The sequence below is a fragment of the Cherax quadricarinatus genome, chromosome 17 (genome assembly GCF_038502225.1).
Source record: "Cherax quadricarinatus isolate ZL_2023a chromosome 17, ASM3850222v1, whole genome shotgun sequence".
NCBI classification, from domain to species: domain Eukaryota; kingdom Metazoa; phylum Arthropoda; class Malacostraca; order Decapoda; family Parastacidae; genus Cherax; species Cherax quadricarinatus.
The window spans coordinates 22,912,556-22,928,516 of NC_091308.1; the positions used below are offsets into that span (position 1 = coordinate 22,912,556).

General features: G+C 43.3%; 1 protein-coding gene across 2 annotated transcripts in view; it reads left to right on the plus strand.

The window, feature by feature from the left end:
* The window catches only part of LOC128686392 (bifunctional 3'-phosphoadenosine 5'-phosphosulfate synthase), a 103,433-nt gene that overhangs the window by 78,251 nt on the left and 9,221 nt on the right, over nt 1-15,961 (plus strand). For both annotated transcript variants that reach the window (XM_070085865.1, XM_070085866.1), the window contains exons 4-5: nt 5,259-5,397; nt 12,422-12,540. In XM_070085865.1, the coding sequence (XP_069941966.1) occupies nt 5,259-5,397; nt 12,422-12,540 (258 nt within the window). The remainder of the gene's footprint in view (nt 1-5,258; nt 5,398-12,421; nt 12,541-15,961) is intronic.

Below are 15,961 nucleotides of genomic sequence, written 5' to 3' on the forward strand. Positions count from 1 at the left end.
CTTTCGTACTTTGCAATTATCTCTTTCTTCATTTCAACAGTCATTAGCACCCTTGGTCTCGAAGGGTTGGCACTGGGAGCTTTCTTGGGGCCCATGGTGACTTATTTTGCAAAAACAGGCACCAAAAACAGTGATAATATGGATAATATGGAATGTACCGAATGTATCCTTAGATGCGCGCACACTGGCTGGCTTGTAAACACTGGCACACACGGGGCAGTTCAGGCCACACATGGACACGTCTCGTACGAACCACATCGCATACCGGGTTTTGTATCGGGAAGCGAGGCAAATTTTCTGCGATATAATGCATCGGTTACCGGATTTATCGGATACCGATAGCATCGCGAACCGGGGGTTCCACTGTATACTTATTTTTTCACATAACTTATGTGGCCTGTGAGACCAAAGTAAGGTGCAGTGTACGTATATACACTCGTTGTATACAACACAATAAACACACAAACATAATTATCAGTATATTTACAAAACTTGTTTACAAAACTTGTTTACAAAAACAAATACAAAATTTTTTTTATTACTATTGTTCTATAATATCTATACCAATATACAGTCACTGGACATATTCCTAGAAGTTCTGCAGCTTGTGTAACTCTTTGAAACATGGTGTCATACACAGTGGTGTTTTACACTCTCACACATAAAATCAGTGTGTGTGCATTTTTGTGGACTTTTTTTTTATGTGCAAAGACAAAACACCTCGTTTGAGCAGTTTTCTTCAAAGTATTAGCAGGCAGTTGTGTTATGTAGTTATCCTAGGTAAATGGTCGTGTGTCATCATTCCTTCCTTCCTAATTTCCTGCATTCCTTTCCTGCATTCCTTTCCTTCATTCCTTTCCTGCATTCCTTTCCTACCTCTCTTCCTACATTCCTTCATCTGTCCTTCCTTACTTTTTTCCTTCCTTTCACCTCGTCCTTCCTTCCCTTCTTGCTTCTGGTTTCTATAATATATATACACATATATAGTCACTAGATACTTTCATATAACTGCTATTATATTCATTCAGCAAGCTTGTCTTGTGTGCAAGTGTGTGGCTTATAATTGTTTTGAGTCAGGAGCCAGGAGATGTGAGTAAACATGATGATGACACAGTCTTGTGGCTCTCTCTGAGACAGAGAGCTAGACGGATAGACAGGGAGCTTGACAGACAGACAAACAGACGGAAATGTTTGTGTACCAGTAAAAACAAAGGGAGGGGGATGGTCATCTAATCTTTTCTTATCAGCTGCACCCTTGTTTACCCTCATCAAACATCAGCTCTTATCAGATGTTATCTTCCCTTATCTTGTCACTGTCATGGGGTGGACTTTGTTTTTTCTTGTTGCTTCAAGGGAACAAATTTATTACATCATCATCATCTTCCTCTTCTTCCTCCTCCTCCTCCTCCTCCTCCTCTCTTCTTCCTCCTCCTCTCTCTCTTCCTCTTCTTCCTCCTCCTCTTCCTCCTCCTCTTCCTCTTCTCTTCTCCTCTCTCTTCCTCCTCTTCCTCCTCCTCTTCCTCCTCCTCCTCCTCTTCTTCCTCCTCCCTTCTTCCTCTTCCTCTTCTTAATCTTCCTCCTCTTCTCCTCCTCTTCCTCTTCTCCCCCCTCCTCTTCTTCACTCTTCCTCCTACTCTCTCCTCTTCCTCTTCCTCCCCTACTATCTACTCTTCCTCTTTCCCCCTTCTACTCTTCCTCTTCTTCTTCCTCCTCCTCCTCTCCTCTTCTACTCTTCCTCTACTCTTCTCCTCCTCTCCTCCTCTTCTTCCTCCTCCTCCTTTCCTCTTCTTCCTCCTCCTCTTCCCTACTCTTATTCTTCCTCCTCTTCCTCTTCTTACTCTTCCTCTTCTTCCTCCTCCTCTTTCCCTTACTCTTCCTCTTCCTCCTACTCTTCCTCTTCTTCCCCTACTCTTCCTCTTCCTCCTCTTCTTCCTCTTCCCCCTACTCCTCCTCTTCTTCCTCTTCCCCCTACTCCTCCTCCTCTTCCTCCTCCTCCTCTTTCTCCTACTCTTCCTCTTTTTCCTACTCTTCCTCTTCCTCCTACTCTTCCTCTTCCTTCCCCTCTTCCTCCTCCTCCATAGTGTAAATTACCAGGAGTCGGCAGCTGTCAAAATGACATATTGTCTCATCACTCACTCCCACTACCCCCTGTCAAAACAATGGGGTCGGATGCTGCTCCCTCTCCATTCTATCTAATTATCTTTCTCCCTCATTCTATCTCTTTCAATCTGTCTCTTTCTTTCTGTCTGTCTATCTCTGTCTCACAGGTACACATAAATACAGTGGACCCCTGGTATTCGATGGCATCAGTATTCGATGCATTATATCACAAAAAAATTTCCTCGGTATTCGATACGATTCGTACGAGACCTGTCCATGTATGGCCAGAACTGCCCCGTGTTTGCCAGTGTTTACAAGCCAGCCAGTGTGCGCGCATCTAAGGATACATTCGGTACATTCCATATTATCCATATTATCACTGTGTTTGGTGCTTGTTTCTGCAAAATAAGTCACCATGGGCCCCAAGAAAGCTTCCAGTGCCAACCCTGTGGTAAAAAGGGTGAGAATTAGTATGGAAATTAAGAAAGATTTTGAAGGGTTCGGGGCTAACCCTGAGAAGCCTATACCAGTTGTGGAATACATTGTGCCTACTTCAAAAATTAAGGAAATGTGTGCACAGTGGGTTGAAGTGCAAACCTTTATGGATGAAAATCACCCTAACACAGCTATTACAATGACAATGTTGTGGCCCATTTTAGACAAATCGTAAAGGAACGGGAGGTACAGAGGTCTATGGATAGATTTGTTGTGCGACAGAGGTCCAGTGACTCTCAAGCTGGTCCTAGTGGTATTAAAAGAAGAAGGGAAGTAACCCTGGAAAAGGACTTGCTACCTCAAGTCCTAATGGAAGGGGATTCCCCTTCTAAACACTAACACCTCTCCCCTCCTCCCATCCCATCAATCATCACCAGATCTTCATTAAAGGTAAGTGTCAATTATTTTATTGTTATTGTAATCATTCTATTGCATTAAACTTGATATTTCATGTAAATTTTTTTTTTTTCATACTTTTGGGTGTCTTACACGGATTAATTTGATTTCCATTATTTCTTATGAGGAAAATTGATTCGGTTTTTGATATTATCGGTATTCGATGAGCTCTCAGGAACGGATTAATATCGAATACCGGGGGTCCACTGTACAAGTATACATAGTATAAATTACCTAGGATAACCCAAGAAATCCAGACAAAGTGCTATACTCTGCTTGAAGTTGAGTAAAAGCGATGACGCAGTCTTGTGGCTCTCTGAGACAGAGAGCTAGACAGACAAATGTTAGTGTACCAGCAAAAACAAAGGGAGGGCGATGGTCATCTAATCTTTTCTTATCAGCTGCACCCTCCTCCACCCTAGTTTGCCCTCATCAAACGTCAGCTCTTATCAGATGTTATCTCCCCTTATCTTGTCACTGTCGTGGGTGAACATTTATTATTACATATTATTATTATTATTATGATTATTATGTATTTTTTTTTTTCCCCAACAAGTCGGCCGTCTCCCACCGAGGTAGGGTGACCCAAAAAAGAAAGAAAATCCCCAAAAAGAAAATACTTTCATCATCTTTCAACACTTTCACCACACTCACACATTATCACTGTTTTTGCAGAGGTGCTCAGAATACAACAATTTAGAAGCATACACATATAAAGATACACAACATATCCCTCCAAACTGCCAATATCCCAAACCCCTCTTTTAAAGTGCAGGCATTGTACTTCCCATTTCCAGGACTCAAGTCCGACTATATGAAAATAACCGGTTTCCCTGAATCCCTTCACTAAATATTACCCTGCTCACACTCCAACAGATCATCAGGTCCCAAGTACCATTCGTCTCCATTCACTCCTATCTAACATGCTCACGCACGCTTGCTGGAAGTCCAAGCCCCTTGCTCACAAAACCTCCTTTACCCCCTCTCTCCAACCCTTTTGAGGACGACCCCTACCTCGCCTTCCTTCCCCTATAGATTTATATGCTTTCCATGTCATTCTACTTTGATCCATTCTCTCTAAATGACCAAACCACCTCAACAACCCCTCTTCTGCCCTCTGACTAATACTTTTATTAACTCCACACCTTTTCCTAATTTCCACACTCCGAATTTTCTGCATAATATTTACACCACACATTGCCCAGTGTCATGACTCATTTTGATCCACGCAAGTTTTACCACACGAGTCGTATTCCAGACAAAGGTCATATACAGGTCATATACAGGCATATACAGGCAGCACACTCCACCAATATTCAAAACACTCAACCTACTCACCATACAAAACATCCATACTTATTATTGCACTTATTACATACATAGAACACTTAACTCTGATATTAACCCTCCCCTCAAACATCTCCTTGCCAACCTCAACAGAACACATGACCATAATACAAGGCACAGATCACTCTTTGATGTTCCTCGTGTCCATCTCACGCTATGCAAAAACTCAATGCACATAAAAGGCCCTAAAATCTGGAATTCATTACCTGTAAATATAAAAGAAACACTACCTGTTTATAAATTCAAGTCTCTTCTCAAAGTTCACTTACTCACTCAAAACCAAATAAATACTGAATAACTGAACCATATAAATTGTATATCCTAAATGTTACTCACAATTATATCACACAAATGTTAAACCTAACTTTGTTATTTTTTTTAAATACACTACCTAACAGAATACTCCATTCTACTGAATGAACAGCAATGCATGCAACCATATGACCTGTCTTTGTAATACTCATTTGTATTTTAAAGTTATCTGTTTACAATAATGTCTTATCACTGATTTCATCATTGCTTAGTTAATCTTAAGTTAATTGTAAGCCAGCCCATAATGCTATGCATATAAGTGGCTTTGGCATGCTGCTCTTACCTGTATTTTTTTGTACCTCTGTATGTATGCTAAATTTCTAAATAAATAAAATAAAATAAATAAAATAAATAAATAAAAAATTTTGCATCCAAACAGGATGTATACCAAGCTGGACTTATTCCAAAGTGGATGTATACCGAGGTATCACTGTATCATTATAAATGGTATACAATGCCAGTAAATTGATGAGTAAAACATGTTTTACTCATCACCTGAAATATATAGAGTACTAAGAAATATACAATAGTTAATCACAGTTTCACTTAACATAAACAGTAGATCTAATTTGCAAAGCATTTCAATTGGTTACATTTATGGTTACCAGGATCGTGAACAAGCCAGAAAAATACATGAGGAGTCAGGCTTATCTTTCTTCGAAGTCTTTGTAGACACTCCACTTGAAGTGTGTGAACAACGAGATGTAAAGGGACTCTACAAAAAGGCACGCGCAGGTTTCATTAAAGGTAAGACAGTAATTAAATTTATAATTTTAAATCTGCTTTCTTCCAATAGAATTTTATTTTGTAAAGTTTATTACATTGATTTTACTGTTGTTTACATCTTTCAACTCTTTTAGTTTCTCTTAAGGATTGAGTGATCATCTGCAGTAGATGTCATAAATGTGTGTGTACGTACATAGATATGTATGCATGTCTTCCTCACTTAGACTAGTATTTCATAGGATTGCCCTTACTCTTGATACAGATATATACACCATCTAAGTCATCCTATTTTGCTCCTTCCTGATGATACTTTTAGTAACCCCACACCCTCTAACCTCCCAGTTACGAATTCTCTGCATGAGGTTCACACCACACGATGCTCTCAGGTATGACATCTCCACTGCCTCTAGCTTCCTCACTGCAACATTTAAATTTGATCCATGTTTCACACCCATGTAATGGTGTTGGTACCAATATACTCTTGATGCATTCCCCTTTTTGCCTCCATGGGTAATTTTTTTTTTTTTTTTTTTTTCTCCACAGATGCCTCAGTACACCACCTGCCTTTTAACCCATGTCTGTTCTGTGGTTCACTTCATCTTTCATAAATTCATCCACCGACAAGTCCACTCCCAAATGTATGAATACATTCACTTCCTCCATACTCCCTCCTTCCTGTCTGATATCCAATCTTTCACTACCTAAATTTTTGTCACCTTGCTTATTCCTGTGTCCACTTTTAATTTACTTCTTTTACATTTTTTCTTTTCAACATGTCAATTGTCTCCCACCCAGGCAGGGTGACCCAAAAAAAGAAAGAAACACTTTCACCATCATTCACACATAATCACTGTCTTTGCAGAGGCGTCCAGATATGTCAGTCTAGATGTCGCTCCAAACAGCCAATATCCCTAGCCCCTCCTTTAAAGTACAGGCATTGTACTTCCTCCCTCCAGAACTTAAGTCCAGCTAACTGGTTTCCCTGAATCCTTTCACAAAATATTACCCTGCTTACACTCCAACAGCTCATCAGGTCTCAAAAACTATTCATCTTTGTTCACTCCTACCTAATGCACTCGCACTTGCCCACTGCATGTTCGGGCCCCTTGCACACAAAACCTCTTTTACCTCCCCCCCTCCATCCTATCCTATGATGACCCCTATCCCTCCTCTCCTCCACCACAGATTTATATACCCTCCAAATCATCCTTGTGAAGGTGTAATGGCCCTCTCAGACCCCCTCATAGAGCATTTGAAAAGACTGATTCCTCCTCATGACAAGAAATTATAGAAAAATAAATTATAATGGAATAAGATTAACAATTTTATTAATAAGCAACACTCAGAAAATATAAAACAGTTAAACATGAACTATTTCTGTCTAAAGCAAATGATGGAAAAATTAAATATGTAAGTAACTCCATTGAAGCAAAGCTAATGCAACCTCTCCTCACTCAACGACGGAGTTCCGTTCTTAAGGCCAGGTTGGTAAACGAATTCATCGTTTATTATACATAGTGGAACCTCGGCTTATGAATGCCCCACCATGCGATTTTTTCAGGATACGAACTGTCGTTCGGTAGATGTTTTTGCTTCTGGATATGAATGAAATTTCAGGATGCAAACTTCCCCCTCAAGGAAGGTTCCTTAACCCTTTGACTGTTTTGGTTGTATATATACGTCTTACTAGCCAATGTGTTTGACGTACATATACTCAGAAATTCTAGCGGCTTCAAATCAAGCGGGAGAAAGCTGGTAGGCCCACATTTGAGAGAATGGGTCTGTGTGGTCAGTGTGCACCATATAAAAAAAATCCTGCAGCAAGCCGTGCATAATGAGAAAAAAAAACTGCGACCATGTTTTTGGAATAAAACGCCGACTTTGAGGTGTATTTTCGTATAGTTTTTATAGGTATACAGTGGACCCCCACCTTATGATATTAATCCGTTCCTGAGAGCTCATCGTAAGCCGAAATTATTGTAAGGCGAATTAATTTTCCCCATAAGAAATAATGGGAATCAAATTAATCCTTGCAAGACACCCCAAAGTATGAAAAAAAAAAAAATTTACCACATGAAATATTAATTTTAATACACACAAACTGAAGAAGACATGCATAATTAATACTCTACTAAGAATAGAATACATGACACTTACCTTTATTGAAGATCTGGTGATGATTGATGGGATGGGAGGAGGGGAGAGTGTGGAAGTTGTTATTGTTTAGAAGGGGAATCCCCTTCCATTAGGACCTGAGGTATCAAGTCCTTTTCTGGGGTTACTTCCCTTCTTCTTTTAATGCTACTAGGACCAGTTTGAGAGTCACTGGACCTCTGTCGCACAACAAATCTGCCCATAGAGCTCTGTACCTCCCGTTCCTTTAAGATTTGCCTAAAGTGGGCCACAACATTATCATTGTAATAGTCACCAGCACGGCTTGCAATAGCTGTGTTAGGGTGCTTTTCACCCATAAAGGTTTGCACTTCAACCCACTTTGCACACATTTCCTTAATCTTTGAAGTAGGCACAATGGATTCCACAACTGGCATAGGCTTCTCAGGGTTAGCCCCAAACCCTTCAGAATCTTTCTTAATTTCCATACTAATTCTCACACTTTTTACCACAGGGTTGGCACTAGAAGCTTTCTTGGGGCCCATGGTGACTTATTTTGCAGTTACAAGCACAAAAAACACTGGGATAAGGTGAAATGTACTGAATGTATGCGTGGATGCGACCGCACTGGCTGGCTTGTAAACACTGGCACTGAGGCCATACGTGGGATGCGTCCTGGACGAATCGCGCGAGGAGAGGTTTTTTAGCGTGAGACGAGGCAAAATTTTTGCGTTCAAATGTATCGTTTGGCGGATTCAACGTAATGCAATGCCATCGTAAGGCGGGGGTCCACTGTAATTGCATGTCAATTAATTTAAATTAGGAAAATTGACCCAGCATATGAACAAATCAGGATACGAACAAGTCCACGGAACGGATTAAATTCGTAAGCTGAGGTTCCACTGTACAGTGAAACCCCGGGTTTCAGCTGCCCTGGGAATTTGCCACTTTGGCTTACGCCCACTTTTTTCGGCCAAATTTTGTCCAGCATTTCAGCCGTTGCTCCAGGTTTCGGCCAGCGTACCAGACCAGTCCGCCTGCCCGCACAGGCATCATCAGCCAGTCTAGCGTTGTTTATTCTTTAGTGAACATTACCCTGCACTCTCATCCTGCCAGCCAGCCAGCCATCCAGCTAGCAAGCCAGCCAGCCAGCCATCCAGCGAGCCAGCCAGGGAGCCAGCCAGCCGGGGAACCAGCCAGCCAGCCAGGGAGCCAACCAGCCAGGGAGCCAGCCAGCCGGGGAGACAGCCAGCCGGGGAGACAGCCAGCCGGGGAGACAGCCAGCCGGGGAGACAGCCAGCCAGGGAGCCAGCCAGCCAGGGCGCCAGCCAGGCGAGGAGCCAGCCAGCCGGGGAGCCAGCCATCCAGCAAGCCAGCCAGCCATCCAACTAGCCAGCCAGGGAGCCAGCCAGCCAGCCGGGGAGCCAGCCAGCCGGCCGGGGAGCCAGCCAACCGGCCGGGGAGCCAGCCAGCCTGCTGGGGAGCCAGCCAGCCAAGGAGCCAGCCAGCCAGGGAGCCAGCCAGCCAGCCGGGGAGCCAGCCAGCCAGGGAGCCAGCCAGCCAGCCAGCCAGCCGGGGAGCCAGCCAGCCAGCTGGGGAGCCAGCCAGCCGGGGAGCCAGGGAGCCAGCCAGTCAGCCGGGGAGCCAGCCAGCCAGGGAGCCAGCCAACCAGCCGGGGAGCCAGCCAGCCAGGGAGCCAGCCAGCCATTGAGCCAGCCAGTCAGGGAGCCAGCCATCCAGCTAGCCAGCCAGCCAGCCAGCCATCCAGCTAGCCATCCAACCAGCCAGCCATCCAGCTAGCCAGCCAGGGAGCCAGCCAGCCAGGGAGCCAGCCAGCCAGGTAGGGAGCCAGCCAGCCAGGGAGACAGCCAGCCAGGGAGCCAGCAAGCCGGGGAACCAGCCAGCCAGCCAGGGAGCGAGCCAGCCAGCCGGGGAGCCTGCCAGCCATCCAGCTAGCCAGCCAGCCAGCCAGCCATCCAGGCAGCCAGCCAGCCAGCCAGCCATCCAGGCAGCCAGTGAGCCAGCCATCCAGGCAGCCAGGGAGCCAGCTAGCCGGCCGGGGAGCCAGCCAGCCGGCCGGGGAGCCAGCCAGCCGGCCGGGGAGCCAGCCAGCCGGCCGGGGAGCCAGCCAGCCGGCCGGGGAGCCAGCCAGCCGGCCGGGGAGCCAGCCAGGGAGCCAGCCAGCTGGGGAACGAGCCAGCCAACCAGCCAGGGAGCCAGCCAGCGAGCCAGCCAGCCAGGGAGCCAGCCAGCCAGGGAGCCAGCCAGCCAGGGAGCCCGCCAGCCAGGGAGCCAGCCATGGAGCCAGGGAGCCAGCCAGCCAGGGAGTCAACCAAGGAACCAGCCAGTCAGCCAGGGAGCCAGCCAGCCGGGGAACCAGCCAGCCAGCCAGCCAGCCAGGGAGCTAGCCAGCCAGCCAGCCAGCCAGCCAGCCAGCCAGCCAGCCAGGGAGCTAGCCAGCCAGGGAGCCAGCCAGCCGGGGAGACAGCCAGCCAGCTAGCCATCCAACTAGCCAGCCATCCAGCCAGCCAGTCAGCCAGCTAGGGAGCCAGCCAGCCAGCCAGGGAGCCAGTCAGCCAGCTAGGGAGCCAGCCAGCCAGCCAGGGAGCCAGCCAGCCAGCCAGGGAGCCCGCCAGCCAGCCAGGGAGCCAGCCAGCCACCCAGGGAGCCAGCCAGCCAGCCAGGCAGCCAGCCAGCCAGCCAGGCAGCCAGCCAGCCAGCCAGGGAGCCAGCCAGCCAGCCAGGGAGCCAGCCAGCCAGAGGGCCAGCCAGCCAGCCAGCCAGCCGGGGAGCCTGCCAGCCAGGGAGCCAGCCAGCCGGGGAGCCAGCTAGCCAGGGAGCCAGCCATCCAGCTAGCCAACCAGCCAGCCATCCAGCTAGCCATCCAGGTAGCCAGCCAGCCGAGGAGCCAGCCAGCCAGCTGGGGAGCCAGCCAGCCGGCTGGGGAGTCAGCCAGCCAGCCATGGAGCCAGCCAGCCAGCCAGCAGCCAGCCAGCTGGGGAGCCAGCCAGCCAGCCAGGGTTGCAAGCCCGCCATGGACCCAGCCAGCCGGGGAGCCAGCCAGCCATCCAGCTAGCCAGCCAGCCAGCCAGCCAGCCAGCCAGCCAGCCAGCCAGCCAGGGAGCCAGCCAGCCAGGGAGCCAGCCAGCCAGCCAGCTGGGGAGCCAGCCAGCCGGCCGGGGAGCCAGCCAGCCACTGTGAAAAGTGGAATGAGTTGCAAACTTTTGTTAAAAAGTATCACCCTGACCAAGCTGAAACAAGCTATATCTGCAACATGTTCAGTGAGGAAACCTTGTCCTACTTCAGTTTTAAATTTTAATTTATCTATATGATATATATGTATTTATCTGTGTTGTGTATATGTAAAACTATAGTTATTATTTAAAAAATGTATTTTTTGTGAATATTTTTGTGGGTCTGGAAGGACTAACTTTATTTACATTATTTCTTATGGGAAATATGGCTTCACCTTTCAGCCGTTTCGCGTTTAGACTTAGCTCCTGGAATGGATTATGGCCAAAACCCGGGGTTTCACTGTAGTTTTGAAAAAATATCATAGATGGATTAATGAAAATGTTTTATTAATGTAATATAAGGCATTTAATGCACCTCAGAGGGATTATTATTGAGTATTATTATTATCATTAATATGGCATTCTCAAGACTAATAAGACACTCTTAGTGAGTTTAATGTGTACCTGCATGCCAGCACAGTGTGTAAGTTTATTTAGGTAGAGGTACACATAAGTATATAATTATCAGAGTACATATATATAAAATATAGGTAGTAGGTTGGTAGACAGCAACCGCCCAGGGAGGTACTACCGTCCTGCCAAGTGAGTGTAAAACGAAAGCCTGTAATTGTTTTACATGATGGTAGGATTGCTGGTGTCCTTTTTTCTGTCTCATGAACATGCAAGATTTCAGGTACGTCTTGCTACTTCTACTTACACTTAGGTCACACTACACATACATGTACAAGCACATATATACACACCCCTCTGGGTTTTCTTCTATTTTCTTTCTAGTTCTTATTCTTGTTTATTTCCTCTTATCTCCATGGGGAAGTGGAACAGAATTCTTCCTCCGTAAGCCATGCGTGTTGTAAGAGGCAACTAAAATGCCGGGAGCAAGGGGCTAGTAACCTCTTCTCCTGTATATATTACTAAATGTAAAAGGAGAAACTTTCGTTTTTCCTTTTGGGCCACCCCGCCTCGGTGGGATACGGCCGGTGTGTTGAAAGAAAGAAAGAAATATATATAAAACATGAAATAACTTTAAAACACTTGAAATTTTGGAAAGTTTCCAGTCATAATGGAGAGAGACGGTGCTCGCATAGCTCACAAAGAATGTAAACAAACCAGGTGGGGCACGGAGACCATATTAGAAAGTCAGGTGGGGGTAGCCTCATAGTGAGTTTTGGTCATAATTTGAAATGTCCCTATTAGCGGAATGCCATAAAGCTGGGCCCTACTGTATACCCTCTGTGTCCACGTATTGTTTGTAACGGCTTGACAAAGCTCCTGGAGAGCAAAACGTTGCCATAATAAAATGTCACATTAGTTGCACTTGTGTCCTTTTATCTGGGATACTACTTGATTACATTTTTTATAGAATGTGAACCAATACCTAAGTGCTTCAGCAGTGAAAACTTTACACTTATTAATACTGCAGATGATGAGCTTTGGATATGATGATGAGCTTAGACGGAGCAGAGTTCAGTATCATTAGTTAAAATACTACTGCTATACAAAGAAAGATATATAGAACAACATCTGAACATAAACATGTGATATGATTTTTTTTAGTTTTAATGATTAGCAGAGAGTGTCAAATCATATGTTGTATACATTTTGGAGAATATTTCTTTGAAGTAGTTCCAGGGTAAAAATATATATGTAATGAGCAATAGCAGTTGATTTTTTTTAAACAGGTTTTACTGGCATCGACTCGCTGTACGAGAAGCCTGAAGCTCCCAATGTAGTTTTAAAGACTCATCATTGTTCTGTTGATGAGTGTGTGCAACAAGTACTGGATACACTTGAGGACTGGGTAAGTCATTGTTTCTTACTTACATTTAAGCAAGTGTAGAGAAAAAAATTTCATGCATATAGTATATATATATATTTGGGGCCCTGATATTATATTCTGTATGGAGTTTATTACATTATTTCAGGTCACTTTTTATATTGTATCTTTATATATGCTTCTAAACTGTTGTATCTAGGTGCCTCTGCAAAAACAGTGATTGTGTATGAGTGTGGTGAAAGTGTTTGCATTTTGGGGATTTTCTTTCTTTTTGAGTCACCCTGCCTAGGTGGGAGACGGCCAACTTATTGAAAAAAAAAAATATAGTATAGTATGATAAAGAATAATCATGGTACTATATATCCTTAGATACACTTTGGTAATATAGAGGAGAAAGGAAAATTTGTCAGTAAAGTACAGTGGAACCCTCAACTTATGAAAATCGTCTGAAGTCAGTTTTTTATTTTTTGTTCTCAGAGCCTATTGTCCCATAAAATTCTGTGTTATAGTTAGAAATTCATTAAGAACCATAATACTTAATTTTAGTTCATTTTTTAAAAGACTTTTTATCCAGTTTTTTCTGTACTGTTTCTTTTTGCTTGCAAATAGTATAAAACATGTTATGATTAACATTGTATAATTAGCCTTTCACAATATACTTAACTTCTCTGCAAGTTTGGTTTCAGGCCAGGTAAAAGTATGAATGGTGCAGTAATCAAAATGCTTGACTTAGTTTATCATCTCTTGAAAATATCAAATATCTTATGGGTATTTTCATTGACCTAAGGGAAGCTTTTGATACAATGGACCATGACATTTTGCTTCTTAAATTAAAACATTTTGGTATCAGAGGTCATACCCTTGCTTAAAATCCTACACTAACGATGGACATCAACATGTTTCTATCAACAACACAACTTCATCAATTCATCCTATCAACACATATAGGAATGCCTCAGTGTATGAGGCACAAGTATGCTCACACCTTGAGTATGCTCCACCTTCTTGGATTGCCTGCCCTTTGTCTCATCTGCGACTTCTTGAAAGAATAGAGAATGGAGCAAGATGACTCATCTCTCTCCTGGACAGATCTGTTATTTCAAAAGAGCCTTCAGCACTGGAGGGGTGTGTATGGCCTTACTGTTATGTACAAGGCCAGTATTGTCAAGGTACCATACTTGGCTTCACTCCACAGACAGTAAGAAGTAAGCTTCTACACAACAAGATGGGCATCAAACAGCCACTTCACTCTGGCTGTACCCTTCTCAAGAACACACTTCATCTGAGATCATTTATTCTTAGGATGAGTCTAGTCTGGAACGTGGTCATACAGCATAATGACATCAACAAAATAGTCAGTTGACTAGATGAAATTGCTGGCCCACAGATGGCTCCAACTTCATCCTGTTCCCTAATTGTATGTCTCACATTAATAAAAAGGCTTTAAAATGAGCCGATGTAGGTAACAGCTCTTAGCTCGTAAATACGTAAAGTTAGGAACCCTTAACCTAACCTTGTAAAACTCTTGTGTAAAAAAAAAGTAATGCAGTTATTATGTTTACTATTATTATTTATTACTAATATTGTCACTGTTATTTTTTTTTTCAACAAGTCTGCCGTCTCCCACCTAGGCAGGGTTACCCAAACAGAAAGAAAATCCCCAAAACGAAAATACTTTCATCATCATCTTTCATCACTTTCACCTCACTCATACATAATCTCTGTTTTTCCTGAGGTGCCCAGATACAACAGTTTAGAAGCATATATAAAGATACAATATAAAAAGTGACCTGAAATAATATAATAAACTCCCTATAGAATATATCAGGGCCCTAATTATATATATACCATCCTATTACACATCCCTCCAAACTGCCAATATCCCAAACCCCTCATTTAAAGTGCAGGCATTGTACTTCCCATTTCCAGAACTCAAGTCCGGCTGTATAAAAATAACTGGTTTCCCTGAATCCCTTCACTAAATACGTATTACCCTACTCACACTCCAACAACTCGTCAGGTCTCGAAAACCATACATTTATTAAACAAAAATACCAACCACCCAACACTATATCCCCTCCTGCTTTTAACATTTCTGTCATGATCCTGTCAGTTCCTGCTGCTTTACCCCCTTTCATTCTATGTAATGCCTCACACATGTCCCCCACACTTGCATCCTGCTCTTGTTCACTCCTAAAAGATGTTATACCTCCCTGGCCAGTGCATGAAATGACTGCCTCCCTTCATTGACATTTAAAAGTTCCTCAAAATATTCCCGCCATCTACCCAATACATCCAGCTCCCCATCTACTAACTCCCCTACTCTGTTTTTAACTGACAAATTCATTCGTTCCCTAGGCTTTCTTAACTTATCTCACTCCAAAATTTTTTCTTGTTTTCATTAAAATTTCTTGACATTGCCTCTCCCACTCTATCATCTGCTCTCCTTTTATGCTCTCTCACCACTCTCTTCACCTTTCTTTTACTCTCCATATACTCTGCTCTTCTTATGACACTTCTGTCACTGTTATTGTTGTCATAAAATTTAGCACCATGATCTCAACCTTACCTTTAACATTTATCTTATCATTATTGTTGTACTCCTGTGTACAAGGTAATGCACACATTGAACAAACCAGAGCAACTTACATTGTTGATTTTTTTTTTTTTTTTACCTGCTGGCTGTCTTCTACCAAGGTAGGGTGACCCAAAAAAGAAACACCTTTCACCATCATTCACACTTACTGTCTTGCTAGAGGCATGCAGATACGACAGTTTAGATGTCCCTCTAAGTACCAAATATCCCAAACCCCTCCTTTAGAGTGCAGGCATTGTACTTCTCACCTCTGGACTCAGTTCCGAAGGCTCAGCATATACTAAGTCAGGAAATAAAACTACAGTAGGGAACAGTAGCTATAAAAAGAGCCCAAAAACCTAACAATAAAGAACCCCAGATGTGTCTGATTTTTTATAATAAATCAATAAATAAAGTTTTTTCTTTGTAAAGGTTACAATGTGTAATTACAATTTTGATTTGCTAAGTATAAAGATAGCCACTATTATGCTGAGGCATTTCGGGCAAACTAATCCTAAATAAGATAATAGTACATAGTAATTATACTTAAAACTAAACAAAGAATAGTTGTTAGCTGTTTTACAGTCTTATTTGAACTTAATATAATCTTATTTAAGCTTAGTACAAAATCTAACTTACAAGTAATGGTGCAGGTGGTAATATTTTGTGGAATGGCAGAATTAAAAGCCAGGAGGTCACATGATAAGACTAATTAGCAGATGTTTTGGCAGATTTGGTTAATATTGAGAAACAAAATGATTTTATGGATTGGCAGAATTAAGAGCCTAAGGTCACATGATAAAACAAGTTAGCAGATGTTTGGTTGATTTGGTTAATATTGTGAGGTAAGATGATTTTTTAGCAAAGTCC